Raw genomic sequence first — 12,333 nt, forward strand, 5'->3', positions numbered from 1 at the left:
ATTGGTAAGAACTTAATTTTTGTGCAGTCTTGCTGGGGACATAATTCATATGTTTGGGGTTGTACTGACTCAAGTCTTCAAGTCCCAACCCCATCTGTGCCAACTTGTAATGAAGTCTTGACTTCTTCCAGTACCCCCCGTGCTTGCCCCTGCCTGCCCCCGCCCCCCCCCCCCCCCAAAAAAAAAAAAAAAAAAGAAAAAAGAAAAGAACGAGCTGGTTTTATTTAGTGTATTTGCTTTGTTATCATTGCAGATTTTTTGTTTTAAACAATGATGCTGGCCTGCTGGAGTACTTTGTGAATGAGCAGTCGAGACATCTAAAGCCCAGGGGTACCCTGCAGCTAGCTGGAGCTGTAATTTCACCCAGTGATGAAGACTCTCACACCTTTACAGTCAATGCTGCCAGCGGGGAGCAGTATAAACTAAGAGGTAGGACATAAATTCTAGGGCAGGGGACTAGAATCTAGAGGACTAGAACACTAGAGGACACTCCTGGTCCTCACCTGTGGCTGCTCTGCTGGGCTTGGCTGTGTGGTCAAAGCAAGAGAACTTGTTTGGCAGGCTGCTTCAGTGAGAGTTATATGTGAAACTTTCATCCCACTCTTCAGTTGGGAACCGTCCTTCTTTATGGATGGTTCCATATTCTTTGGGTTTGATGACTTTCAGAAGACCATGAACTTAAGATGTGTAGAATGGGGTTTAACCTTCATGTATAGTGTCCTTAAACTGTACTGATTCAGAGTTTTCTAAATCATTGTAGGTAACAGTACTGTGTTGATGCTTGCACAGAGCTACATTATTCCTAATGTTCAATATGTTAGCCACCTTGTGATGGTTATAGAAGCCCATTCTCTGATTTTCCAGGCTATGGAAGTCTAGGCTAGTATCTTACAGTATTTCTTCCCTTGAAGACTTGCTGTCATTATCTAATTCAGGGTGCCTTACTCTAATTCCAGGAAAATGTATCATGTTGTTAGATTAAAATGTGTGTGAGGGGAGTTATTGTTTGTTGAAGTTATTTCTGTGTTACAAAATTTAAAAAAAGTACATGCCATTTATGTTGAACTTTATTTAATGTTATAGCTAACTACTAGTCAGCTGAGTAAGTTTTAGATAAAATATACTTTGTACTGCTAAAGTCTTCTGTCTGTTTTAAAGAATTAAGCAGCCTTTTGCCGATACTTCGAAATGTCTTCATATACATAATAATTTTGGTTTGCTTTTATTAGCTACCGATGCTAAAGAACGGCAACACTGGGTTAGCAGGCTACAGATATGCACACAGCATCACACAGAAGCTATTGGAAAGGTATTGTATGACTGATGTTTTTATGGGCAAAAATAATTTAGGCTGGTGGTAGAAGTAGTTCCAAATACAACTATCCTGTTATCTAAGACAAATACTACAAAAGGGCCTGTGGTTGGGCTTGACACTTACGTCAAGAAACATTTTTCTGAGTGATAGCTGAATTGTAATAGAAATATGCTTTAGGAATGACACAAAGTGAAGTCAATTTGTCTCTGAAGAGCTGCATGGTCCTCCCTGGTACTGGTGAGCTGGTGTTTGAACAGGAGGCAGAGCTGAAAGATCAGAGTATTAGCCCAGTATTTTCCAGTGGTTTTGCATTTTTTTTTTTAATGGATAAGGAAACAGATCTTCAGTGTTATTGCAGCCCTTCCATTTTGGGAGCTTTCCTTTTATTTTAACCTTTTTTAAAACCACTCAACAGCCCACAAACACAGTTAAGATGAATTCCCATGTTTGAGAAGCAAGTCTTCAACACTGTATCTGAGGGTTGTTGCTTCCATTTGCTAACCATGTGGTGCTTGCAAATATAGTGTATTTTATAGAACCTCCTGATTACCATAACACCTATTCTGATACCTAAATAAAACCTTGCTTTTAAGATAAGGTCAACATCTTGTAGCTGGCTTTGTTGTAAGAGATAAGTTCAATGAATAGTTATAAACGAAATCCCATTCTCTTAAATGTGAGCTCTATCCTTGCAGGATCTGTTAGGAGTCAGTTTCTAGTACTGTTGCAGATCAAGAACTAATTTTCAAGTCAGAGGACTGATACATATTGATCAATCTCATTTCACAGATTGTTCATAATTAGACTATAAAACAGGGCAACTGTCAGCAGAGACTGCAAAATATTTATTTAGCAGTTGCTACTAATACATTATTAAGGCTTTGTCATCTGTCCTTGCTCTATTAAAAATCAAGGATTAAACTCTTCTGCTCTATCTTTCAAATTAGAATATTTGCTGGTTATTAGGAATTAATTGTAAATAATTGTAAATGTTTCTCAATATGCTTATTTATTCACTAGAACAACCCTCCTCTGAAATCTCGCAGCTTCTCTCTTGCATCCCAAGGAAGTGCCAACTCTCCTGGTGTGCAAAGAAGACCCAGTCAAAATGCAGTTTCCTTTTTCAATGTTGGACATCACAGACTGCCAACTGGAAAAAGAGTTCCTATTATGCAGCCAGATCACCTCGTAGATGTTAGAGAGGTTTGTATGCCTTAAATTATCTTACAATCTTTTGAAAGAGCTGTCCTATTATTTGTAGGATTGTGGAGAAACCTGCTATTCTTAGTTGGATATATTGTCGGTACCATGTCCTAAGCTATTATTGCATAGCTATGTGAGGTTAAGTAACTTGCCTTGGCTAATTGTAGAAGTATGTGGTGTATATTCTATGATTTTTGTACTCCACAATAATATCCTGAATGCTCAAGGTAGAATTTTGCATGTTCTCATCCTTGCAAATCCTAGCACTACAAGTGACAAGGGAATATCCTTAAGGAAGTATAACATCCCAGACTATGATACTATTATATCATACACTGTTTTCTTCCCATGTCAAGCTATAGAAGAATTGACTAAGCTGTACTTGTATCTCCTATGACTAAGGAGAAATTGGTCATGATGGATGTTTAAAAATACTAATACCACCTTCTGGTATGCTAGTTCATGTGGACAAATTGTCCATGGATGGATGTGAGTGGAAAGAGAGCAAAATAAAATGAGCAATTCAGAAGAATGCTTTTTTTCACTGCACGTTCAGGTGTAGTGTATTTTGGAAAAAAAACAGAAATAATTACCTTTCCATCTTGACTGTCAGAATGTACTGACTACTGGTTGATTTAATTTGTGAATATTTACAGGGTAGATCATGCAAATCTAAAGCTAATACTAAAACAAAATTTGTTGCTGAATTACAAACCTGTGTTAGTAGTAGTATTGATATGAATGAGTATTTTAATGTTAGTGTAATAAGTGATACATGTTAGTGTGATACATGTCTTGGAAAAATAAGTTTCTAATGGAGGGCTTTTTAATTTAGCAAATAAGGATCTAGGAAGCCTGAATAGTTAGAAATTAAACTTAAACAAACTGGGACAGAAGAGTGCTCTGTATTGTGAGTGTCATTAACCTTAAAATATGCGGCTGAGCATTGTGGCAAGTTCATTGGTGGGAAGCTGTAAATGGGTATTGAAAATGCCTTCTCTGGTATGGTATGTTGCCACCGTCATTGTTCCTTGATTTAAATCAAGTGCTGTGGCGTAATTATTCAGTAAGCTAGACAAGGTGACTGGCTCTGTAGACCTTAGAATCTGTGAATCTCTCTGTCCACAGCAGACTGTTCTTGCAGATGTCTTGCAGAAGGGTAACTGCTGCCGTCCTGTTTATATCCTCTAATAACAGTAAAGTCTCCTATAGTGCTAATGCAAAGACATGAGAAGTCCTGTCAGCCAAGGAAAACTTCAGCTGGCATCCTGTGGCTTCTGTTTTTTATGAGCTGGTTTATCTGCTTCATCCTCTGAAAGAGAAGTTTTTCTTCCAAATAAATTTTAAAACTGAAGCTATACAGGTAGTTGCCTTTCAGTCTGATTCATCAAGTTACCTCTTAGTTGTGATAAACTTCTTACTAGTGTGGTACAACAATTACAACATATGGTAAACTTAAATAGTATTTGCACTTTCCTATCTATTGCATGAAAACAGCAACAATACAGAATATAGCATTAATATTTACAGAATTCATGCTTATAGCTCTCTTAGCAGTTTTTCTTTCTTTTATCTGTTGTTGTATTTTGGTGTTTGAGAAGCTATCCTGTTTACGTGAGGTAATGTTTCAGAAATGGCTTTTTCACTTTTTGACTTTTCAAATGGCAATATGGTGTTCAAAATTTGCGGGAGGAAAGAAGAGAGTGCGTGAGCTGGAGCACTGAAGCAGTGGCTTGCATCCTCTAATTGGGATTCTCACTGGGTGGGAAATAAAGTGGAATAGCTTTTCTTAGCATTGCAAAGAGCACAGAAAACTCTTCATGTTCTCTTTTGATTGTTGAGTTTGGTGATGCAGCATCATTATTTATTAACTTAAAAATTTTGACCTGTTCAGATGAAGAATCCTCAGTAATGGTAGCTTTTCTGAATGTCAGTTAGTTTGCTTACCTTTTTGACGCTAAAATGCTTATTAAATACAATGCCTACTTTTAAAAATATACTTAAAATACATAAAGGGCAGGTGCATGCCTGTTACACTTGAGCATAATACAGCTTGAATACTTGTAAATTCAGTTTGAGAAGCTGTGGGAAGAACAGCTTCTCTTTTGAAGGATCTGCTGCATGGTGATCTTTTTTATTTTCCTGTGAAATGCACTGTAGCTGGTTCTTCTGTCAGTCCCTTTCCCTTCTACTTCCCCTTGTTCTTGGCTGAATACATGGCATGCTGCTGACTTGGATACCTTGCAAAACAGGAGATCTAAGAGGATCTTTATGCTGACTTGCAGTAAATGAAGGTGCGTGTGTGTTTGCAAAGTGAGAACTATAGCCTGTGTGCTTCTGATAGATTTTTGAGTTTTTATCACAGTGCTTTTTCCTCCCTGGCACCATTTCTTTTTCTTTACAAATCTGATTATACAGGCAGGAAAAACTTAGGACTGTTCAAAGTATGCTCTTTGAAAGGGGAGATGTGCCTATTTGAACTTCAGTGCTCAGTATAGCATGGCTTGTCCTGTTATTTGGCCTGATCCTGGAACGAGGTGCTTGGGTGCTACCACATAGTAAATTACTAAGAGTGAAGATCACCAGAAGTGTTGTAGTGATTTGTCAACTAATTATCTGTCTCTCTCTCTTTTTTTTTTCTTTAATCCAGCAGAGTTTTTCAAAGTATTGGAAAAAAAACTTGCACACAAAGAGTTGTATCACTTTCATGACTGAAAGAAAATAAGACACATGTTCTGACAGCAACTGATGTGTTTGCATGGGCAAGGCTATATAACTAAGTGTTTTACTAGCTTTCTGCCCTGTCACTCTTGGGACATGCTAAGGCTGACTGTGCACCGTTAACTCCACCTCCAAAGAGCCAATGCTCTGTAAATTCACACCATAGCATACTATGTAGCCAAGCCCTAAAATGTTCCAAATACCACATACTATGAATGTGGATAAATACACATTGCCTCAGTATTTATTGCATAAAACCTTAAAAGCAGTTCCTGGAAGGGTTTTCAGGCAAAGGTACTTAAATAATCAGTAAGATACTGCTAGGATTGGTGAATTAAAAAACTAAGCAGTGCCATAGCAGTTAAACGCATGAATGCATCTTGGATTCTTTAAAGAAATTCTTCTTCTGCTCTGCGAAATCAATCTGCTCTTACATTTAACTTAAGTGCCAGAACACGTAATGATCGCAGAGTAGCGCTATCCAGTTACATTAATGCCTTTTGTTGTACCTCCCCAGAAAAGGGACAAGCATGTATAGAAGTTTGCCTTCATCCCCGTGATTCAAAATCAGACAATATTTTGCTTCTGTGACTACAAGGAGGAAAGTATGTGGGTCTTTGGAAGACCACAGTGTGCTGCTTGATGGCTGGTGTGCTTTGCTGCTATTCCTCTTGGGGGCAAATGTGCTGTTGCAGGTTTTGTGATGTAGGGGTGCTCTGTGTCAGAAGGGAGGAGGAAGGGAGCTTGGGGGAGAAGAAGGGGGACAATGACACCAGGAAAGCTGTAATTTGAAAACGTAATGAAGGGGAAAATCTTGCAGCTGTTTCTTCCCTCTCCACAAAGTAAACAGTGAGATAGTGATCCTAAGCGTGGTGGCAGTGCAGACAATAAATGAGAATCCTATATGGTTTGAGCCAAACTGAGTGATACAGGTCGTTTCCTTTAAAGTGCTGGATCTCTTCTTGTAGGGAGTGAAAATATCTTGATACCCATGGATAGTACCTCATAGATCCTCTTCCAGGCTGCGCAGAGCACAGACCTTAATTACTCCTCACACAGAGTGTGTGCGGTGTTTTTCCCCCGTCTCTATCAACCAAGCATGAAAGTGTTTGATATTTACCGCAGCAAGTATCATGTTCAAATTCCTCTCTGCTTTTTTTTGAAGTCACTTTGATATTCTTTTGCTTGTTAATAAGGTGCCATGTATTGCCGTGGGAATTTCATCATGCTTTCAGTGACTCTTTAATAGCTGCATCGAGAAGAAAAAAAAGTACAGTTAACTGTACATAATCGATTACCTTTTAGTTTTATTATCGTCATAAAATCATTTGGGATCCTCTGTGTGCACAGCTAAACATGTACCACCCGACACACTTCCATTACCTGATAAATGACTGTTTTGTTCGACAGATGATGTCTCAGGCTGAGGGCCAGCAGAGAGACTTGATCAGGAGCATAGAATGCCTTCCTGTCTCCGGTCACCTTACATCCTTGGATCAAGACCTATTAATGCTGAAAGCAACTTCCATGGCAACTATGAACTGCTTAAATGACTGTTTCCATATTCTCCAGTTACAACATGCTTCTCAACAAAAGGGATCCTTACCAGCAGGTGGGTATAGATGCTCACAAAGAGAAGACCCCTATAACAAATAGGAATCCTTTCCTTCTTGCAAAAATACTTGTTGCAGTAAATCTAGTTTCATGTGGGTAGAGAAAACTGCTGGCTGCCTGGTCTCTTGTGAGTTTTTCTAGAGTCTGACTTGCTGGTGTTGGGTAGAACTCATTTTTAAAAATGTGCATTTTTTTTTAATTGTTTTCTCTATTCTGTCAAGAGGTCTTTGGCAGCAGCTGTATAAATGTAACATTTAATTGTTGGGAGCATCTCACAACAGAATAAAGTACATAAAGCACCACAACAAGAAGGCTGTCTTTGGGATGTAACTGCCTGCTCAGGAACAGTTATAGTGGAAGGGGACTTTTATGGGACTGCAGATTCTAGGATACATGGTGTCCAGTACAGCTCTGTCAAATGTCATGCTTTTCTTTTTTTACACACTAAATACCTACTATAGGCACTTACATGTGTGTAGCTTTCATTTCTAGTTAAGCATCAAAATACAAAGCTTTACATTTGCACAGGTGGTTGTTATAAGGATACTGATATATAAACAGTATTAATTTTGAGTTAACATCCTAGTCTAAAACATGGGCTAAGATAAGTGTTGCATTCCATTCTGAGGCCAGAACAGACTTGTAACCAAATACAAATTGGTTAAAGTTAAAAAAAAAAAAACACAAAAAACCCAAAACCTAGCTCCCCCTCCCGCCAAATCACCAAACCCCCCCTCTCTTCATAAGCAACCAACCCCCCCCAACAAACAAAAAAAACCCCCAAAGCTCCACTGCTAATGGGTGTGGAATAACATGCATTCACAGACAGCTGACAAATATGTTGCTGTGTCTGCACAATTGATTGCTTCCATGCAAGCAGGTGCTTACCAGAGTCGTTCCACCTGATTTGTGTGCAGCGTACGGAACTGGATTTGTGCTTTCTTGTTTGTAAATTGTTTTGCATCTTATTGTGATTTTTTTTTTTCCATGTATTTACTTTGTGGCTTTTTGTGAGCAAAAAGCTTTAGAGGATTCTCAAATGCTTCTCTTATACAACAGATACAGTAGATATGGTAAGCAGGTAACAAAGTACATGCATAAATTGTCTCTTACCTTATCTTTCCCACATTCCTATCATATTTGTGGTACTTGCTTTGCCAGTGCATATTATTTTGGAGCTGTAATTAGTTTAGTTTCTAAGATGAAAAAAAGGTGTTGTATAAAAGTATTAAAACTATACAAAAATAGTTTGTGATTTTTAAATCACCACAGGCATTAAAAGAGAATATGTGAATAGGATGAATTAACTTTTTTTGTTGTGTTTCAGTTCAAAATTTCGTTTTAAAAATGAAGAACCAGATGGCACCTCTCCAAGTCTTTGTCTGAACTCCAAAGTTACTCACACTGAAAGAACTCTTCCTATTCTGTGTGAATTTTTTTAACTATTGATGCAGAACTGTGGGAGGTGCACATCAGAAGTCTCTTTGTTTTGGCATTTTCGCATGTGTGCTACTAAGGTGGGGTTTTTTTGACCCATTACTGTATCTGGGGAAATAAGTAGGGCCTAATAAGCACCTCTGCAATAACTTATGAACAAGATAGAGGAGTTTTTTGATGAGTGTTTTTGTTTTTTAAATTTTTTAACTATGCAGGGAAAAGTTCAGTTCATCTGACTGCTATTCAGTTGGTATCTGCCTGTTAATGGCCAAATCTAAAAACATTGCTTGAAGATGTCCAAATCTTGAAGGTTTATGGTGATATCATAGAAAGAAAGATGGAGAGGGGAGGAGCAGCAGATTGGGTCATGCATTACTGGAGCCAGAGTTAAAAACAGACCATTAAAAGAATGTGTGCACCTTTCTGCAGCCTTCCACTGTCCCACTGGCATGGCCTTTCTAGAGACACCATAATACATTTGTTCCTTTCAAAAATTGTGGGGAAAAAAAAATATTTTTTTTTTTTTTAAAGTTTATTTAGCTTAGATTTCCCCCCCACACTCAGGAGGGATACTTATCCTTCTGGTTTAAATGGTGGAGTCTTTTTGGTAGGCTTCAGAAGTTGATATAGAAAGGAAAAGGGTTGTGGCTTAATTCAAATGCTGCAGGAGACACTTCTGTATTTATGTGTAGGAAAATACAAAATGATTCAGGGAAAAAGTCTTGAACACAGACTGTTCTATCTAATAAAATATATACAAGCACTGTTTAATCTTCCTAGGATCATAAAGGCAGGTCAGCATACTTCAGCTAGATATGAGCAAGATTCAGCAAGAAGTGATGATGAAGGAGGAGTCTTGTCTAACAGAACATAAATTTAAACACGAAGTGGAAAAAAGTATTTTCAGGTCTGGTAAAGTAGTACTTGACTGCTAAGAATGTGTTGGGCAAGTGCTTGTCAGGCTTAAAAAAACAAGGATTCGAAATTATGTAAGAGTTCCAGTTTGCTATAAATTGTTCAAAGAAAAAAAACCCAGAAGAGTGAAAATACTGCCCCAACTGCATCAAGGTATACTATAAATCACATACTTAAAGATGAACAGGAAAGTTGCAGCTATTGACTTGAATTTAGGAAAAGTTAAAAGTGGTGAAATAATGTACTGAATTAGGAAAAAAAAAGTACTTCATTATCATAAAGGTGAATTGCAACAATAATTTGCAGCCCTTGAAGAAAAACATTGAAAGTGAAGACTGTAGACTCTGAGAGGTCTGTGTTGTAGCAGAGGGGAAGTGCTGACAACTGTTTAAAAAAAAATGGGTGAAGATTTTTAGGGGAAGAGGAGATCACAAGTAAAGAGAATAGCTTGTGCTACCTGAAATAGTCGAGAGCAGATTTGAACATGATCTTCCAGTTGAAGAGAAGTGTTAGTGTGGTATCCTGTCCACTCACAAAGATTAAAACACAACTGGTAGCTCAAAAGACTTTAAAAAAACTCCTAGAATTTAACAGTGAAAATTAAACAGAACTTAATAATAAGTAAGGGTATTTTAGAAGTAGCTGTTAGGGAGTATAAAAAGGAGGCTACTTGTTAAATTCAAGGTAATATAGAGGCAGTGAGTGTGGATTCAATGCAGCCTAGAACATGCAATTAGAGATTATTGTGCTGATAGTTACAGCTCAGAAAGCAGGTACTGTTCATGAAGAGGTTCTAAAGATGAGTAAAACCTTTTTGAAAAGGTAAGCATGACAGCGACATTCTGAGCATCTTATTTTTGACTTCTTTGAAACTTCTGTTTAAATAGCTTAAACTGCCCAGGGATTCTCATTTCTCACTATGTAATGGATTAATGAGTAATAGACTTGATGAAAATAAACTATCTTGCTGGGGAAAAAGATGTCTGGTCCCATTAGTAAAACTGGACTCTTTTCCTGCCCCGGTATTCTCCTGGTGGAAATGCTGCCATTTATCTGAGTGAAGCTTACTCTGCCTGTTGCGGCTGAGGATGTGACCTAGTTCCAGGTAACAGATGTCTGGAAATAAAGGATTGTGTATCATATAGGAAGAGATAAGAGCCGCCTCAGTGTAGGTTCCGAAGCACAGGAAACTGCTGTGTGGTGGTAGAAATTCAGACTTCCTAATAATTTCTGTGTTTGCAATCCAGCCAAGATGGTTTGTTGGTTTGTGTATTCTTCAGTAAAAACTGATTGGAGTCACCTGTATGTTTATTAGCCTTTGAAATAGAATGGAACATTTGTATTATTAATGAGGAACCCAATCTGTTCTGATAAATTAGCTGGGAGTAACTAGAGATGCTGGAATCATTGAGTAGGTAATAGCTTTCCAAGCCCTGCAGCTTTTTTTTTTCTTCTGAGCAACTATTATTTATTCAGCAGTGTGTGCTTGCCTTCTTTGCAGCGGAGAAGACAAGTACCCTCTCCAGAGAAAACACTGGCAACAAAACTTTTTCTGCTTTAGCTCTTTCTAGGCTATAACTGAGCTGGGTTTGAAAAGCTGATAAGTGGTGGGTGGGTGGGTTGGCTTTTTTTTTGTACCAGTTAAAGGAAATTGTAAGGGTTACTTAACATTCCCGTGATACTGGGTTCTTCCTGTAGTGTCTGATTACACCTTTCATGACACCAACTAGCTTCTCCAGTCCAAGTTGTGTGTATTACAGCTCGCCAATCGCAGTGTTTGTGCTAATGATCACTGAAGGTGGTGTCTCATTGCACCACCTTTGTTTAGTGGCTGCTGAAGAGATTGGCTGCAGGAGGAATTGGCTGCTTTCAGCTTATTCCTTAAAAAACAGCTCTTTTGTGAAAACTGCTATTTACTGACCTTCCAGAGGATGAGCAAGTTTCAGCGCAAACTTTCTTTTGCTTCAGGAACGACGATCAGTTGGTTGGAACCGAAGATATCTCTGGCAAACCACTTCAAAAATGGAGCGGCTCAGAATTTCCCAGCAGAGATAAACAAGCCAGCATCTGTCAGAGAAGAGCAGTCTATTGCAGAGCCCTGCCAGCTAACAAGGGTAAGGTAATGTGAACATCCCATTTCTGTGGGGAATTACTTTGAGGAATATCTGTAAATGTTTCAGTTGTATTATGTGAAAATGATTTAATGACAATTCTTCTCACACTTTTTGATTAGTTGTGTTGGAGGAAGAGTGAGTGCAGTTGCAGTAAATGAAGCTTTCTACCTTGCTTTTTCAATAAATTTTTGCTGCTTTCTGTAACTAGCTGTCAAGTGGAGGGAATCAACTGGGACGGTAATGCAAGGTGTTGTAGTATTCCCTTGCATTTTGATCTAAAACAACTGGAAACTGAAGTGCAAAAAACCTAACTGGAATTCATGACACTCTCAAAATGGGCCCAAGAAGTGTGCCTAAGTAAATCTCTCTTTCTTTTCTAGCTCTTGCTGTGTCTGTTTTTCTTAATCTGAGCAACTCTCATCACTTGACTTCAGGATGGCTTAATGTATTTGAAATACAGCTGCAGTCTGTATCATTATAACTGTCAAAATTGATTTGAAGTGCAAAATACTAAAGTAAAAAACCAGCAGGGATTATGATAAAGAACATGTTTTCCTAACTAAGCTAGAAAATCATAATTACATTCTTTTTATACTAGTTGGTTTCACACAGTTGTTTGGATGAGACTGTCATTGCGAAAAGATTATGTGCTGTTGTATGTCTCTACAACAGCACTGTGCAAAATGGAACATCTCTACAACAGCACTAGCAAAATCAAAATGGAAAAGATTTTTTTCAGTTGCTGTAGTTTATAGTGTTTTTTAAATGGATCTGAGTAGTTGCTACTAAGTTAAAGAAAAAAATGAAACAAACCAGGAGCTTTCAAATAACTAACTTAATTTCTTTCTTACAATAATTGAATGAGTTACAGTTCAAGTGCTTAATGTATATCACCACATGTGTTTGTGATATGACTAGTCTTATCACTCCCCTTCGATATTTTCAGCTCCCTTATTTATGGTAGCAGAACAGAGTAGCATCCTTGGAAAGGAGTCACCTGTGTGATACTGCAGT

General features: G+C 38.1%; 1 protein-coding gene across 1 annotated transcript in view; it reads left to right on the plus strand.

Annotated features, from left to right (window-relative positions):
- OSBPL11 (oxysterol binding protein like 11) overlaps positions 1 to 12,333 on the plus strand; it is a 43,695-nt gene that overhangs the window by 18,061 nt on the left and 13,301 nt on the right. Inside the window, exons 3-7 of the mRNA XM_072874219.1 lie at positions 254 to 429; positions 1,230 to 1,309; positions 2,336 to 2,518; positions 6,650 to 6,851; positions 11,174 to 11,319. Of these exons, the coding sequence (XP_072730320.1) occupies positions 254 to 429; positions 1,230 to 1,309; positions 2,336 to 2,518; positions 6,650 to 6,851; positions 11,174 to 11,319 (787 nt within the window). The remainder of the gene's footprint in view (positions 1 to 253; positions 430 to 1,229; positions 1,310 to 2,335; positions 2,519 to 6,649; positions 6,852 to 11,173; positions 11,320 to 12,333) is intronic.

The sequence above is a fragment of the Ciconia boyciana genome, chromosome 10 (assembly GCF_034638445.1).
Source record: "Ciconia boyciana chromosome 10, ASM3463844v1, whole genome shotgun sequence".
NCBI lineage: Eukaryota > Metazoa > Chordata > Aves > Ciconiiformes > Ciconiidae > Ciconia > Ciconia boyciana.